This window comes from Taeniopygia guttata, chromosome 9, assembly GCF_048771995.1.
Source record: "Taeniopygia guttata chromosome 9, bTaeGut7.mat, whole genome shotgun sequence".
In the NCBI taxonomy this organism is placed as follows: domain Eukaryota; kingdom Metazoa; phylum Chordata; class Aves; order Passeriformes; family Estrildidae; genus Taeniopygia; species Taeniopygia guttata.
In genome coordinates this window covers 9,650,460-9,667,976 of record NC_133034.1, presented here as the reverse complement: position 1 = coordinate 9,667,976, position 17,517 = coordinate 9,650,460, and the positions used below count along the sequence as shown (strand labels likewise).

At 41.6% G+C, this 17,517-nt stretch overlaps 1 protein-coding gene across 9 annotated transcripts in view; it reads left to right on the top strand.

Annotated features, from left to right (window-relative positions):
* DOCK10 (dedicator of cytokinesis 10) overlaps window positions 1–17,517 on the top strand; it is a 144,253-nt gene that overhangs the window by 22,087 nt on the left and 104,649 nt on the right. For 2 of the 9 annotated variants that reach the window (XM_072933225.1, XM_072933224.1), the window contains exon 1: window positions 3,585–4,084. The exons of 6 other annotated variants lie outside the window; for them this stretch is intronic. In XM_072933225.1, the coding sequence (XP_072789326.1) occupies window positions 3,920–4,084 (165 nt within the window). In that variant the 5' untranslated portion in view covers window positions 3,585–3,919. Of the gene's footprint in view, window positions 1–3,584; window positions 4,085–17,517 lie in introns of those variants that run through there. One more of the 9 variants, XM_030280033.4, reaches the window with a different exon arrangement.

Genomic DNA, 17,517 nt, shown 5'->3' with positions numbered 1-17,517 from the left:
CTGCTTGTACTGCTATGCTGCCTTTGGTTCCTGCTAATGGCTTGTGGTTTCTGTGGGCCAGACTAAACTGCTGTAAGCAGTTCCAGGGGTGTTCCTTTCCATTTTGATGGCTCCTGGGCCCACCTGCCACTGCTGCTTTAGGATTGTCACACTAAGAGAACTTCTCAGCTCACGTACTGGAGCTTGTCAATATGTGTCATGCAAAAATACCGTGGAGAGGCAGGCTTATTTTCCAGGTTAAAAAAGCCCCAACCAAACAAAATGGTGCATGTCATGCTGGCAGCTGAGAGGTGTTATGGCAAAGGGGGGTTCTAACCTGCAGCCATCCTGCTTGCTTGAGAAGAATGCAGCCTCCTTTGGGGGTGGAAGAAGGATCAGTGTTGAATTTGATAAGTCATCCTCTCACTAAAAGATCTTCCACACTAGCCTTTCTGCCTCCTGCCTCTTTAAACCCCTCAGCTGAAGACTAAAATACCAATAGATTGTATCCTCTTTATTATGATCACAGGAATTCAAATGCCACAAAGAGCAAGAAATATTAATGGAATAAAGTAAGCTGTGGGAAGGAAAACAGCTTTTAATGTGCTGTGCTAATGAGGTATGAAATAGGTGTGTAAGAAAATGTTTGGTAGCATCTTTAGAAAATCTCGCAGCCTGCAGAAACAGAAATACTGGAATACTGTGGAAGAGAAATAACCCAGTGCTTGGAGGAGAAAGAGTTTATTGTCTGCTACAGACTTAGTGTGAGAGAGAGTTTGCCTCTTCACGCCCTGGCTGCCCTTTTCCAGAGCTGGCATCTTGTTCTTGTGGAAGCTGAGGCTGGAATAGCTGCAAGCTCGAGGATACAGATGCCTTTGAACTCTGTTTTCTTATCATGGGCATTATAAGACATGGCAAGTGTGACCCACTTCTGTTCCTGCACAGCTCGGCTGCTACACAGACCCAACCCCGGGAGCTGCTGAGAACTGGGTCTCTGAAGTCCTCTGGGTTAAAGCAATTGCCTTGCCTATCTAATTTTTTTTTCCTTTTTTTTCATTGAGTTGCCTTTAGTGGTCTCCTTCCCAGCCTGTCCCCACAAACCATGATGCTGGTGTTACATGTCTACATAGCATAGCTAAAACAAGCTCTGGGTAAGAATGGAGTGAGAGTTTGCAGTGGATGGTTTCCAGTGTGCATATTCCTTAGCCCAGCATTGCTGCCAAAGTCTTCCTAATGGGGAATTAAGGAATTGCTTGCACAAAGAAGTGTTTTGCTTCCCAGGGGGTTTCACTGAATTTTGTTTCTGGATTAAAGTGCTAATTAACACAAAATAGTGCTGAATGCTTCACTGTAAGAGTAACTAACACTGTTGATAACTGGTGTATAAACATAATGTATGCTAATGAGATCCCTACCTTTGTCAAACAAAGCTGTTGATACTCTATATGTGTCCAGGCATTTTTAGTAGGCTGGGAGGTTTCCTTTACAATGATAGCTCATGCTTCTGTGAGATTTCCTTAAAATAGAAGGGATTTTTTTTTTTTTAGCTCTTCAGTGGTTTCTTTTTCCCTGTGCTGTTTTTCAGTTCTTGAATTTTGATCAAGAGCTGGAGGTTACTTTTTGCTGGCTTTGGCTTGTTAGTTTACTTGCTTTCAGACTAAGTGTCATTTTTCTGTCCAAAGAGCCAAAATGCAAATATTGTCTCATTTCTACTTGTATCTAATAATAGCTTAATCCACAAATAATTGTAATGAAGTTACTAAGACCACTGGCAGAGAATGATGTGATCCAAAGACCCCTGGAATGAATGGGATTCTTCCCTGAGAACAACGTGAAGCTTTGGGTCGAGCCCTGGGCTGCTGTTCCATACACACGTGCCTGCACATGTGCGACTGTGTTGGGCTGCACTGTGGAAACCAAATTTCAAAAATATGCTGCCAGCTCTCCCAGCTGAGCACTGGTGAGTGAAGGAGGATGCTGTACAGACGGACAGGAGAGGTGTTAGCAGCCCCCAAGGCAGCAGAGCAGTTGCCATAACAGCCAGCAGCAGATGTTACCCAGGCCCGTGCTGCTGCTGGAATTAGAGTAGGACTGGAGGTGTCCCAGCTGCCAAGAGCATCGCTGGTGTGGCCAAGGTGTCAGGCAGGCTGGAGCAGGCAGGAGGCTGATGAAAACACAAACAATAGCAGCAGCAGCAGGATTGCTGGTTTGGTGCAGGAATTACTCAGCTGTGCCACTGTGCCCTTGTAATCCCATTAGGAAAGTCAGGCAAACAACCATGATAGGAGGCCCCCTCTGCAGGGTTTGCTGCTGGGGGTCAGGGGCATCTCACCAGCCTGTGAAGGGTGTGCCCGGGAGGATCTGAGGGGGAAGAGCCGGGTGGGTGCATTGGCAGGGCTGGGGCTCAGGTTGTGCAGTGCCTGCCAGTGCTGCTCATTGTTTTTCACATGCACTTAAAGCTGTTTGCTCTAAAGAAATAAAGGTAAGAAATAATGGTGATGAGTTTGTTGCTATTAGAGGACAGATCTAAAGGATTTACCTTTTCTGGAAAATGCTTTAATTGGAATTATGATGTATTTTGCCAGATTGCTGAGCAATTAAACTCTACTTAAGCCCAGAAAAAGTACTTCCATAAAAAGTTTTCAGTGTAGTTCCTGGCTTAGATTGTGAAGAGGGTATTATTTACAAATATCTCATGAACAGACATTACAAAGTTGATTATGCCCCCATGGGAATTGATGAGAAAACTTTTCATGGCCTTCATTGGAAATGAAAACCTTTTGATGCAAGGTAAATATGGTTTTGGGTGCACATATAATAAAGTTATACATATTAGCTTAAAAGCAGCTGCTCTGGAAACCCTATTGGAAATTTTTAGTTTTCCTAATGTGTAGGAGAAATCCATTTTCCGTAGGTATTTTTAGTGCTAACTTCCTCTCCTGTGCTATTATCTTACACACTCTCCCATTAGTGCTTGCTGTGTTTCCAGGTCAGCCATGTGATTGCCGAGCATCCCTGCCTGCTTTTTGAATGACTTGTGAGGCAGGAGCAGGAGAGGCAAGTTGTTAGTGCTGGCTGCCAGCAGCAGCTTTTGCCAGCCTGGAGCCACTGATAACACACAGAACTCTCTTATCACCCTTCTGGGAAGGTCATCACGGTGTGGTTCAGGGTGAGACCCTGCCCCTGTAGGTGTAAAGATGTTTCTCTGCCTTGTGTGTAGGAGCACAGAGCAGCCCCACTGTTGAGAGGCATTTCAGAGCTCCTGCTTTGCCTTGAGCCACGGTTGTTTCAGCATGAGCTGGTTGAAGCACTCAGATTTCTGCCGTTTTGCCACTTGTTACATTTAAAACTCAAATGAACTTGCTGTGCTTCAGAAAATTGCAAGAAGTGCCCAAATCCCTCTGTGAGCTTTTTGTGTGTGTGGTAAAAAAGCCCTTAGGCAAAGTGTTTTAAACCCGGCAGTGCTGATGATGAGAGTTAATAACTTTGCAGATACTGGCTTTTTTGCTACGTATGACTTTTTTAAAAAGGTATTTAAACTGATCCAGCCAGTTGCTGTGGATGCCTCTCTGTGTGTTTAATGAACAGCTGGCTCTTTTGAACTGGGAATTTTAATGCTTTCAGTTCCATGAAACTGGAATCGGAGGAGGCGGATGATCCTACAAGAGAGGGAGTGCATTTTCTCATGCGAATTCAGGAGCAGGAGGGAGGGAGAGGAAAGCATCGTAATATTGCGTGTGTTTCTGTTTCAGTGGATCAAATCTTTCCTCTGTCTGCATCTAAGCTATTTGGTCGTGATCAGATGATCAGAGCTCAAGGAAGCGATTGGAGAGCGAGCTGGCTGCAGCTGCACTGTAGGCTGTTTTCAGGGACAAGGAGCCACTGTTTTTCAAACATAGCATAAACATAGAAGTTATTTTGTAGGCTTCAGGATGCAGATATGGGTTGTGCTGCCAGCATTGTTCTGCTTCAAGCCTTTCGTTCTGTGGTACAGAGGAACTGTCCACATATCTGCAGGCGCCGACGACGAGAGGAGTTGTCACATGAAATTCTGCCGCTGGATAGTGATGATGAAATGAGCAGACCCAGGACTCTCATCATAATGGTATGGTACACTTTAATCAAGAGAGAGGTGACAGAATTATTATTACAGATGTTATGTGATTATTTTTTTCCTTTGACTATATATATTTGTAGAGAGCATTGACAGGCACTTTGTCAGTTCGGTTAGTTTGCTGGTAGATTTGCTGTATCTGTTTCTTTATAGGTGAAGCTGTAAGCTGCACATAAGCTCTGTGTAAAGTAAATGTTCTTTTATTTAATTGTTGGTGGTTTTTGTTTGCGAGATAGGCAGCACTGGAGCCGGTAGCATGGTTATGTTTTATTTCAGACTTGGAATTCCAAACAGCAGACAGCTTAGGAAATGTTTGCTAAGTCTGTTCATCATAAAAACAAAAACAAACCCAAAAGCCAAGCCAAACAAAACAATAAAACTAATCTTTACTTGCACCCAGGATGCAGTTGGAATTCATATTAAGTTGTATGCAAATAAACTCCCATATATCTTTGCTTCAAACAGTTTGCAGCAGCACAATGTTTGCTGGATCACTGCTTTCCGGGTTACTGAGTTGCCTCTGTTCTTTAGTGAAGGAGGGCTTGAAAGGCTGTCTGTCTCTGAGCGTCATTTGCTTCCTGAATTAAATTTTTGTTTTCTGACGGCAATATAATAAGCACTATAGGCTTATTAGAAATAAGTGACAGGGTTGTTCCTGATTATAAATCACTGTTTCAGAATGAGGAATACACTTACTTCCTAGTTACTGCTCTTCCTTGCCAAATACACATATGGTGAGCATTTCCAGAACCCTGGAGTGGTTTGCATCTGAGGTGGCAATGATTTGTTACTCTGTGGCTATCACGTGATAAAAATATTACCAAGACACTGAAAATAATATTTTTGTCAGTTTGTCAGGATACTCATTTATATAATTTAAGTGGTGGAGATTTGATGAAGTTAGAAGTGCACTCCCATGATACTCTGATCCCACACAGGGCTGCAACTTAGTGCTAAAGGGTAACATTAGAGAATTTAATAGCTATCCAGAGCAGCTGTTTTGAGTAGAGTAATGCTGCCCATGGAGAGGTGTGTGGTGCAGTCATGGCAACAATAGTAGCGAGGACCCAATCTCAGCAGTGCTTTATGTATCACCTGAGGGTGTTATCCAGTGCGGGGGAAGTTGCATGGTCATAAGGAGGAAGGAAATTGATTTCATCATTGTCAATCTGACCTTACAGCTTCTTTTGCTCTAAAAAGTATCTATGTCTGTACAAGCTTTTTTTTCCTCACTTAGTGGTTAAATATATGACTTCAACAGTATTTAAATGAATAAATGGCTCCTTCCTGGTAGTAATTTCCAGCATGATGAAGTGAGAAATGTCTGGAAGTGCATCCAAGTATGGATCATCTGTGCAACTTGCTTCAGTCCTTGGAAGAAAAGGGTAGTCTTGGGTGATGTGCCAGCCTTGCCAAACCCAGAAATACTCATCAGCAGCTTGAGTTGTGTTTCTTTGTGTGGTAAGTCCTGTGAGATCAGGGCTCCAAGAACCAAGGTCCCTGGGCTCTCAGGGAGGTGAGGCTTTACCCTGCAGTGTGGAGGGAGCCGTGGAAGGAGAGACATTCTTGTCGAGATGATGTGTTACCTGATGCTGGATGTGGGCTCTGGGATCCCCTCAAACACATCCCCCAGCTGTACTAACAGGGGCTTAGGTTTTCTATGTCAGTGGTTCATACACTGGTGTTTGTCCTGCCAAAAGGCTTCCCTTCCCTAGGAGCTCTGTGGAATCATTTTCTCCCTCTCAGTCCCTTTGAGAAGAGGAGGAGGAGTGGTCCAACCCTGTCCTGAGACTGGGGTAGGTGCAGGCAGGTGCTTTGAAAGACAGCTGCTGGGCAAAGGTTGACTTTAGACACATCTTTTTCTTCAGGATGTGTATTATTACCATGCTTTTGTTTTGAAGCAGTTAATTATGTAAATATCTAAATGAATTTGCCATTAAATTTTGCAGTTGGGCTTAGGAATGATGTGGAGACCTGGTAAGCTGAGAAAAAAGGTGCTGCTTCAGAGCACTTTGTGGCAGAATGGATGGTCCTGTTTCCACCTGAATTCATTTTGCTTGAAAGAACATCATGATAAAGAGAACTGGAGGCTACTGGGCCTTAATATAACATGTTATTGTCTCAACAAATTAGTTTTCCCCCTGGGTCTGTTGTAGATCATTGAGGATTATATCTGGATAGTGGAGGCAACTATGTAGATGAGCAAAAGAGCATTTGATTCCCAGTGTCATTATGCACATTGTGCAGATGCCAGGAGCTGAACTGATCCAAATGAGATTCCCAAGTGCTTGTGTCTGAGGGCAGTGACTAACTGGAGTGCCCAAGAAGAGAGGTGAGGAAATCTCAAATGCAGAATACCAGAAGTACACTGATGGGCCTGAGTGTGATCATTTGGCTCCTGACAGCTGAAGATGTGGCATTCTGTCTCTTCATGCCTTCAGATGAAATGGTCTTCCTCTGTATCTTGTGTGCCACTGCCTACATGTTCCTTGCTGGAAGTGTGAGCCTTTGCTATTGATTTCAGGAGATAAACTATACCTTCTGATTGAACAGCTTTTTGCAGTCCCCAGGCTCTGCTGTCTGTTCTTGCAAGTTTGCCTGTCCTGTGTATAGCAAAAGTAACATCTTGGTGTTGCCTTGATCTGAAAAGCAACCCTGAATCAGAGAGAACAGCAGTCTACCCTAAAATGCTTCAAGCAAGTAAACTGCTCTAGGGATGTGCCCCATTTTGCTTTGTTATTCACTGAAGAGGAACATCCTGGTAGGGTATTCTTCTAGGAATTGTTTTTGCTGGTGGTGCTCCAAACAGGAGATTCTGTGGGTGCACTCTATGAGAAAAGAAAGGATCAAGTACCAAGCACAGCTTCCAGCTATTGCTTCATGGCTACCTACTAATCACTGTATGAAGCCTTTAGGCATCACAGCAGGTATTTCCTACATTCTGGTCCTTGCAGAATGCGAGGATTGATGTCTTTATTCTGAGAATTTTTTTTTCCTTTCATTTGTTAGTTTAGAAATCTGGTTTTACCCTTAGGCAAGACAGATAAATCATTCGTTTTAGCTCTTGCCTGGACCCACAGAGCTGGGAGGGATGTCAGAAAGAGAAAACTGTAAATTCTCTGTCAATTACTATGGTGTGTCATCTTCTCTTGGATAAAATTCTGGCATTTGCCAGAGACATGCAAAGTGTCCAAACAACCTCTAATATGGTATACAACTTCAATCAATTTGTTCAGTGACAGTAATTTAATTGACCCTTGTTTTCTGTACCTTTAAGAGCATGTCTGCAAGAACTGGCTTTCAAAATAAGACTGAGGTTTGAGGTACTAAAAACCTTTCTAGAGTGAATGCAAATGGCTGTACATGCTGTTTCCACAACAAAAAGGAGAAGTGGAAGATGCCTGAAGGAAGAAAATGAAGTACATGGGTTATGTAGAGCTGTTTGGTGTTTTAAGAGGGGCACTAACATTCAACATGATGGTTTGCATTTGGAACTTGTGACATGAAGTTGAGCTTTATCTAGTGGGTCATTCTTTGGGTTTATTCATGCAATTTATTACAAACTGTGCCAGCTGGGATTTGTGTGATAAGAGCAAAGCGTATTTGAGGATATGATCCTGCTTTCCCCCACCCCCAGCCTTCCTGCCCATGGTAATAAACTACAGAAAAATGTAAAAATTATTTTGCATTTTGAATAAAATAGTGTAACTTGAGCTGACTTATTAGCTTGAACACAGCAATATTCACTTCATTAATGCTGCCCAATTGCTTCTCAGGTCATGTAGTGTGTTCATTAAATGAATTTTTACTCTTCTAAAAGCAGTAGAGAGAACAGAAGCATGGCTTTCAGAAATTTTCCATCATCTAGTGTTGAAATATGCCTCCAGAATTGTGTTCCTTAAGTTTTGTTGTACGGTCTGTGTTAATTTTCTACTTATAGTTGAAATAATTTTCTGCACCCATCTCATTTGTATGTAGTTCTCTCCTGAAGGCCTGTACAATGTAAGTACTATCAATGGGTGGCAACTCTAGGAATTGCAGGATCTCTGACTCATAACCTACTGGTTTTGAATGTGGGAATGTGTCTGTGTATACTCAAATGGTGGGGAATTGCAGTGCCTTTTGGAGGTTCAACCCTGGGAGCAGAATGGTGTTCCCTTCTTGCAGTGTCTTGGAGGAGGGATTGTCTTTGCAAAGCAAGATTACCCAGAGCTGCAAAATGAAAAAAAAAATACTCAAAATTTTCATGACTTCTTAGCTGAAGTCAGAAGCTTCAATGTGTAATACACTTTTAAGCAACAATAAGCGTATGGAGCTTTATTTGACCTTAACTTCCACTTCAGCACTTGACCTCAGCAGGAACAGAAACAGGCCCATGTTTGAATAAATGAATATCATTAGAGTGTAAAGAGGAGAAGTAGTAAGTGATGCACAAAATCAGTTCTGCTTTAGAGTAATTTTGGCCACTGTTCTTGTTACCATTGCAGCTGCTTTGTGTGCTGTTCCACACTCACCTGTGAGTGACTGCAGTGACTGCCAGCCCTTCCCCTGGGCACCAGGGACAGTGTCCCTTGCAGCTCTTCAGCAGGATGTTGGGTTTGTTTTGGTGTTTATCCATTCAGACAGCAGTTGTGGCTCTGGATAGAGTTTCTTGTATATAGATGGGAGGAAATGTGGGTCAGTTTTCATTCTTCAGTGTTGCAGTACCACGTAGTGTATGCACATGGTTCAAGAAAAGCTGGTGTTAAAAGTGGCCTTTTACCACTGAGCAAATCTCCTCCATCTGACTTTGGTACTCTGAGCAATGTTTTATACTGCTTTCACTTCTTATTAGTGTTGCAGCAATGTGTATATTATGACAGTGTGTGAAATGTAATTATTATGAATGTGTTAACTAAATTTTTTATGATGGCTGATTAAGAGTGTGGGCTCAAAGCAATAAAGTGATGAAAACATTCTCTTATTTATGAGGAATTTTTCCCCTAGAAAAATGAGAGAAGTAAGCTATTTATTTGTAAACTATGCCTACCTACAAGAACAGGCTATAAATTAAAGAAGCACGGAAAGTCTGTAAGTCTCAGTCCTTGGGAGTGCTTTGGGAAAGTGATTTATGCATTTGACAAAAATCCCAATTTAGAATATGTGTTCAAAATACTACTTGAGAGCAAAGAAATTTGACCTATAGAAAGGCAGTGGAACTTGATTAAAGCCAAGAATACAAAGAGAGAAACCTGTACAAGAAAAGCAGGAGAAAAACAAGTCAGGTTTTTCAGGCTTTGGCCATCTGCAGGCACAGTGCTGTGGCACAGGCACATATGCAGACAGAGCTATGCATGCACATGCTTCATTTGTCACAGTTTTGGCAGTGATGCTCTGCAGTTCAGCTTGGCTCCAGCTCTCATGGGCTTTAGCAAATGCAAGCTTTCTGTATTGTCCTTCATAATTTTACTCTTTGGATCATCACACAGAGAAAGGTTGGAGAGTTAAGAGGAAGATCCCAGTGATCTGTGTAGTCTGGGATTTTGGAACTAGGTGAGCAGTGGTTCTACTAGTCTGAAGCTCTGTACGTGGTGTGGTGCACTCATACTCCGAGTCAGCCATGAGAAGAGATTTTGCATTTGTTTGTGTCTCTCCCGTGTTTATCACAATATTAAATAATTGAATTAATTATAATAAAAAGATAAACTGAATAATAATTAAGATACTAACATAGATTTAAATGCCAAGTGCTAAACGCAGGATGAACCACCTAAAGAAACCACAGTAATATCTTTGAAGTTCTGGAGACTTGATTTGAAATGCATTTCATACAGAATTTAGTAGACGTATTTTCTTTCATGCTGTCAGTAGACAGTGTAGTGTTTGATAGAAATATAAAACATGTATATGTATATTTGGAACCAGTAGCTTTTAGGTGTAATTTTATAGTAGTTCTCTGGGTTTTTTATGTCTTGGGAGTTCCAGAGTCATGACTTTGTTCAAATAATTTGGTCTTCTGTTTCCCCCAGTGATGTTTTGGTGCTGGGATGTGTGGCTGCTGCTGGCACTGTACTGACCAGACTCTGGGAGTGGATTAGGTTGATAGTTCATATCTAGAGAAATTAAGTGATAAACGTGCTGCAGTGTCTTGGCTGAGAAGCAGGTGGTCCCACGCTCCCTTACAAGGAGCCTGTCTCCATTAGGCAGGATTCACAGAATCACAGCACACTCTGAGTTTAGCAGCACTGTCACTGCCCATAGCTCACAGGAGGCAGGCTGGGGCAGCACAGGCAGTCTGGCGAGCCAGAGAAGTGCTGAAATCCCCGTGTGATGCTCCATTCACACTCCCAGCACACCACAGGTGTGTGCACTGCATTGCCAGGGAGAGCATTCCTGCAGGGATCCGCCGCTGGAGCACTGATCCGTGATGGGCAGGGCAGCTGGGCAGCCTCTGGCTGGCAGCGTGGTGGCAGCAGGGGCAGTGGCAGCAGGGACAGTGGCAGCGTGGTGGCAGCGGGGGCAGTGGCAGCGTGGTGGCAGCAGGGGCAGAGGCAGCGTGGTGGCAGCAGCACTTGCCTCTGAACGTGCGCTCGCTGTCCTTGGCCCAGGCTGTGGCAGACTGGGTCTCTCTGGCTGAATTAGGGGGAGTTGCAGCTGGTTCCAGAAGAGCACAATGGAACAGTATATTAAGCTCATGCTTTCAGAAAATGATATTAGTGCCAGCCCTCAGCCCTTGCCTCTCACTGGCCTTACCTCACTGCTGGCTGCAGCCCTGAGAGCCAGGCTGGGCTTTCTTTTTCCTGCTGTTGTCAATACAGAATCCTCAGAGTAGCACTGAACTGGATTTAAATGCACATGGCTGAGTCCAGAGTCCATTTCAGGCCTTTGGCCACAAATATGGGATATTGATTTAGCTTGGAAACAGTTCTGCCCTGTAAGAGGTATGCTGAGTGCTGAAGGGAGCCATAAAGACACCAGGGCCCTCAGAGAACACTGGCCAGCCAAAAGTACTGCCAAAGTAAAAGCTGCTGGGAGGGAGGGCTGTCGTGTGTAAGAGAGGAGGAGTTAAGTGATGAGAGAGAAGCCAAGAAGGAAATTTCTTCTCATCTGAAATTAAATAGGCACACTTCTGTTAAACTTTGGTCAGATACTTGAATTTAGAGGGCTACCCACTATTGCTCTGTATATCATATTCTAATGCTGCTTTTTGCCTCCCACCTTGTTTTTTTCAAAACCTTTGGTTTTATTTCAGAATGAGTATGTCTCTTCCTTACTGATATTAAATTCTTCTCCCTTGCCCTTCTTCCGTCTCCCCCTTCCTAAAGTGTAAAATCATCATCTGCTTTGACTTCAGCATAAATATGCTCCATTCCCCTCCCCTGCCTGGACTGGAAATCTGAATGGAGTGCAACAGAACTGTTTCTGATATTTCTCACTTCCATGAAACTTCTTTACAGCACCAATCTTAATACACTTGTTCTAAACCTAGTTTAAATAATCCAGAATGCCAGTTTAGCACATTTCAGACAAAAGCATTATGCAAAGTTTCACTGCTCGTGAGAGACAGAGATATATCTCTGAACCTTTATCTACATGCTTCATACTCTTCCATCCACCAGAACTATTTGGTTTTGGGGTATGTGGAAGGTCTCTGTTGCTCTGTAACCTCTCTGGTAGCCTCTGGGCAGCAAAGTGAGGTCATGTAGTAATAGGAGTCACTTCTCTTCACAGCAGCTGCTCAACCATTCCACCATCAGCTGTGGCAGAAAGTTGAATGGATGAGTAGATGCTGTGAATGCACCTGCAGCGTAAAATTAAGCGTGGTCAACTGTGTGCTGCAAAGCCTGGTCTGGGTGGCTTTGTTCTTGGCGTTTTCTGTGCATCTCAGGGGGATTCCCACCTGATTTCAAAAAACCTCTCAAGAGATTCTGACTTCTAGATTACATTTCCTGAGCCATACAGGGTTTTGATGAAAGGCAGCAGTGCTTCATGACTATCAGATGCCTGCTGTCATTGTGGGGGTGAATACAGACCAGCTCCAGCTTGCATCATCTCCTGTAGTGGAAGGGGAACTGGACAATCCCAGGAAAATGGTTTTGATGTTCCCTTGACCAAAGAGAGGTTTGTAAAGGCAAAACACAGGATTTAATTTCTAGGTCTATGCAGCATTTCAGCCTGTTTGAGGATGACAGCTAGTACTAGCAGCTCTACTTTTATGAGTAAAACAAAAATTAAATTACCTGCTGAAGTACTCAACTGAACTCTTGCTCCCTGCAGTAATGTTGTTCAGGAATATAGGAGCAGGTTTGTTATCTTCAGAGTGTTGGGAGCTAAAGAAGATGAAGGAAAATGGACTTTCGAGGAACTATGGGAACCATTCCTGGTCTTTCAGCTTTCAAATCACTTCCTTGAATAATTAAGGCTTCCAGCTTGAATTAGTGATTGGAGTGAGGAATACCACAATAGTGAAAGGATTAGGATTCAGCATCAAAAAGTAAGTCAGATGAATACTTCAGGATGTTTTGGGTGGCAAGGGTTTGACATCATCTCAAGGCACTATTCCAAGTCCAGTCCAGCTGGGCCATGATCTCCAAAGCCAAGGTGTGGTAGCTGTACATGTGTGCACACATTTACAGTCAGAAATTGATTACTTCATTGTTCTGGGGCTCAATTATTTCTCTTATTTTAAACTGTGTAAGTAAATATATTCTACAAAAATGTATTTTCATTATCCTGTAATGTGGTGCCTCTTCAGAACAAAATGTTATTTTCTGTCCAAACAGAAAGAAATTATGTGTAATATCTTACTTTACAATTGCTGTCTGTTAATAATTATTGCCAATTTGTGGTTAGCTTTAAAAAATAATAGATTCTCTGTGTGTGGTTTTCAATGAAAAATAGCCATTGTGATGTTTGTTGGACTTTCTGCCTCAGGCATCACTCTGAGTGCAGTGTATGGAGCCAGTTGAATTGAATACTTTGTGTCTTTGGTGTTTGTTTTTCCTCGCTTCTCATCTGTCAACTGCTGTGCTCATTTTCTTTCCTTAGTATTGATACTTGCATGAAGATGAGTCAGCCAGATTCAGTTCTCAGTTAAATGTGTGCAAGTCCAGCAGAATAAGGTTTTGACTTAAAGCAGTAAAACAGATCAGAAGTTTAATTCTGTGCTGCTTGCATGTTTCTCTCTCCAAAAAAAGAAATTATGAAGCTAGAGTGGAAAATGTGTGTGGCCTGGCTGGATCAGTCAGTGGCTGGCTCTGAAATGGGGATGCTGGGAGTTGAACATCATGCAACCAATCACTCATGACTTTCTTTGGCATTTCAAGTAAGGGTTTGGTGTTATTACCTTGATGTTTTCCACAGGTTGTGTCTTACGTGCTAAAATTAGCTTGTGCAGAGTATAAGCCTTAGCAGTAAAGAGATTAATTACTGAAATGTAGATTCCTGGAACCAGATGCTCCCCCATTGTCTGAGATGTTTCTGCCATTAGTAAATTATGTGCAAACATTCATTGCAGCCATCACTATAGGAGATCTGATCTTAATGAGATTACAGGGAAGTTCTTGAGAGAGACTGCTCTTGGAATTGGGCCTATTTTTTTCATTTTTGGATCCTTCTCTTTTGTGGCTTGAAGTTAAAGAATAAAAAGTGTTCACACAGCTGTTCTTTTCAGTGCCTTAGCCCTTTCCCTGTCTTTATTCTCCCATGAGTTTGAGGAGACTTTGCACACCTCCCTAGAGGTCCTCAGCAGATGCATCCAGATGTTTGGTCTCTCAAGCACCAGCCAGGTGGTGCTTGAGCCTGACTTTGCTCATTCCAGCTGTGACTTTGGTTGGCTTTTGCCGTGCTTGAGTTCCTCCAGCTATTGTCCACTGTCAGCTCTTTGGTTTTAAGCAAGGGCAGAGCCCTTGAGGAGGTGCAATGATCTAAGCTGTTACCTAATATTTTGTTTGTTGCCAAGAATTTCCGGTTCCTTTGGCCTTTCAGCCTTGCAGTTGGCTCTCCTTTTATCTTGAACTGGGCTGTCAGGAAAGAAAGCAAGTCCCTTTTTTGCTGTCTGCTCCCAGGTGTCAGACATGTGTTCCCTAAGACATCCTCCAGATGAATGTGAGCATCACATGTGTCAAAGATAAAGGGAGAGCAATCCTAACCTTGAATCTGGTGCATCCAGCAGAAAACATTTGCTGTTGCTTTGCACTTTCCACTCTTTCAGATACACAATATATTTTGTTGTTCATGGTGCAGCTGATCCTTCGAGATGACCATTTGCCCTTGTAGCAGCTGATTTTATTTATGGTGACAGTGCAAAGATGTCACTTGGGGAGGGACTCATGACTGAAGTGTTTGTGCATCTGTCACCTGCTTTTGTTCAGAAACCTTCTGACCAAGCAGCTCTGACAGGCAGCATGCTTGTTCCTCAAACTCATCTGTAAATGCAATATATTTTAGCAGAATGTATGGAAGTATACAAAATACTCATAAGCACAGTTGGAACTGAAGAACTATTTGGAAATAATAATAACGTTTACTAACACATGCTTAATTCTGCTTTTTATATGGAAGATAAAAGTCAGTCCAAGCTTGGAATTATACCAATATGTTTTATCCTGTCCTCTCTGATTCTAAATGAAACTGTAAGTATCAGTTAATAAAATGTAATTCTGAAATGTTTTACTGTATTAAAAAAGCCAATTCTTGAAGAATGCACTAAAGCAGACCTGCCCAGATGAAATGTTTGAGATGAGTTGACATAAAAGTTTGTACCAGCTCCCACTGAGAAGTTTCTTTACACAGTATTTTTAAGTTGCCAAAAGCTTTTGTACGTGCTAAATGCTTGCCAATTTTTCTTTTTTAAAAGAACTCAAAGGCAATTTTAAGTTACATGAGCCTCCAGAAAGAATCTGAATTGGTGGCTAAACATTGTGTTTTGTAAAATGCATTCAAAACACAACTGTATTTCTTGGAAATATTTTCAAAAAAGGTTTTGTTCCTACAGTCAAGACATGTCTGCAGTGTTTCAGGCAGAACAAGGAGCTGAGTGAGGAGGAACTGCAGAAAACTCTGCTTTATTTCCCATCCACATCCTTTTCTGGCACTTGTTTATGCCTGGCTGTAGTGTGTATTTGTAGGAAATCAGAAGTTAACCTTTTAGTTTCTGATTTCCTTACCAATTCTTTTGTTTCCAGCTGAAGTGGCACTTAATAGAAACAAGAATCATGATGTTCCAGCAGTTTCCCAATAAAAGGGAATTTTTTGGACTTTCCAGAATTTCCATATTTTAAAAAAACCCTGAATTTCCAAATTAAGAATAGACTTCTTGGTACAGTCAGTTGTCAGTGACCAGTTCAGAATTGATATAAGGCCAGAGTGAAGGTGCAAACAATTGTGTTTGTGTGTTGGATACAAACAACATGATATGGGAGTGGGGAGAAACACAAGGCGAGGAATACTGGCTTATCCTGCTGGAGAAAATCATCTAGAAAGGATGAAGGAAGAGAAATCACTATGATTTAACTCCCTGCCTTGCAGGGGCTGGGATCTGGAAGCTTAGAGCAGCTTTATTGTGTTAAGAATGACATTTTTTTGGAGCTGTTTTCCAGTTCACTGAGAAATCAGGGTTAAAAAATCAGGATAAATAAATTTTGCTTTTTGATCTATTTTTGGATAGAAGAGTTCTATAGCAACTTCTTGGGAGGCCTTTAATACCTCACAGAACTCAGACAGACTTACTGGAATTGGAAAATTACAGGGAAGAGTGAGGACAATCAGCAAAATTAGTCCATGACTACATTTGTACATAAAGACTGGGCCTGGACTGGCCTAAGAAGTAACTATTACGGGATATGATGAAAGTCATACAAATCAAGAATGGTCAGAGCCATGTAGACTTTGCTTGCAGTTTTTTCTCAGAAAAGTGAGAGAAGGTGGACTAAGGATCATCAAATTAAACCTACAGGCAATGTGTTTTTGGGGAAAAAAAATGTACAGATTTAACATTAAAACTGAATTTTCTTGGCACAAAATGTGTAGGTTTGAAGAATGACTGCAAAAATTTGTGAGAGAAAAGTCTTTGAGGACTAGTAAATATGCTGATGCTGTCAGGCTGGGAGCCTGCATGAATGCAGATTGAAAGGGTATTCAGGAAAAATTCTGTTACAGTGACCACGTTCTGTAGTTCTACTGAAGCACTTGCAGACACAGGTGCAGAAATGTGCTTTAAATCCTGCGTGTTATGACCGTGATTACAAGACTGAAATTTGGTGTGGGATGACTGAAGGAGTACACTGATGGATTACATTATATATCATTTTTTGGTCAGGGCTGGGTTACATGTGGTTTTAATTCCTTAACTTGGGCACATTCAGGGACCCTAAGCACTGCCACTTGGGTATTTTCCTTATAGTTTTTGCCTTCTTATTTTGATAATACTAAAGATTGCATATTTTTATATCTCAATTAGGATAAGCAGTTTTTAATTAAGAAATTAATCATAAAGGCCTGGAAAGGTGAAACAATTCTCTGGGTTTGCAGAAAGTTGTGTCAGAGTGAGAAATACCATATCAGATGTCTGCACAATTTGATGATGCTGTTTTATTTTCTGCGTTCCTGGAGAACAAAAAGAGAAGGGCAATGTCAAAAGGATGCAAATTGTCTTTCTCTCTTTTCCAGACACCACATTTAATTAATGTAAATCTGACTTGCAGAGTTTTATACTTCACCCTTTTTTTTTTCTAAAATGAGAAAATAATCTTGCTTATTTGCTTTTGAAATTTGTGTGCTTTTTGTCTCTTCCAAAATGCCATTATTTACTTTCAATTATAAGATCCAGATGATCAATTATTACATGCAGTTGTTTTTTTAATTGCTTAAGTTACCCACAGGCACTGGAAGAGGATATACAGGATTTGTGACATTGATTTTAAGTTACAAATATATGATATCAAACACAATAATGATTGTAGAGTCACTTTGCACATGTATGGAGGAGAGAGTGTTTTAGTGTTTAGAAAAAAATAAGAGGATTCTAGGATATTTTCTATCAGTATTATAGCATTGTAGATGTTGATTTTGACCTTGAGTTAATGAGTGAGTTACCCAGCCTCCTTTTGCTTCAGTTATTCCAGCTGGAAAATTGGGTGAAAATGTGGATTCTCTTGATAAACCTGATGTCTGATCTGAGGTTTTTCTTAGTAAAGAAAAAATAATTTTTGCAGCATAGCATAGCATGAATAAAAAGGATTAAAGTTACATTCAGAAAAGCAAGCAACAGGAGCCAAAGTCACAGCTGCATTTTCCTGTCTGGAGATAGTGTAAAGTCAGATGATTAAGTTATTTAATCACCTTTCATGTCCCTTCATCACTCTGTGTGTTGCTATCAAGGGCTGATTCCAGTCCAAGTAGATGAAAACAAAAGGCATAATGTTTGTCTGAAATTATTAAAGTAA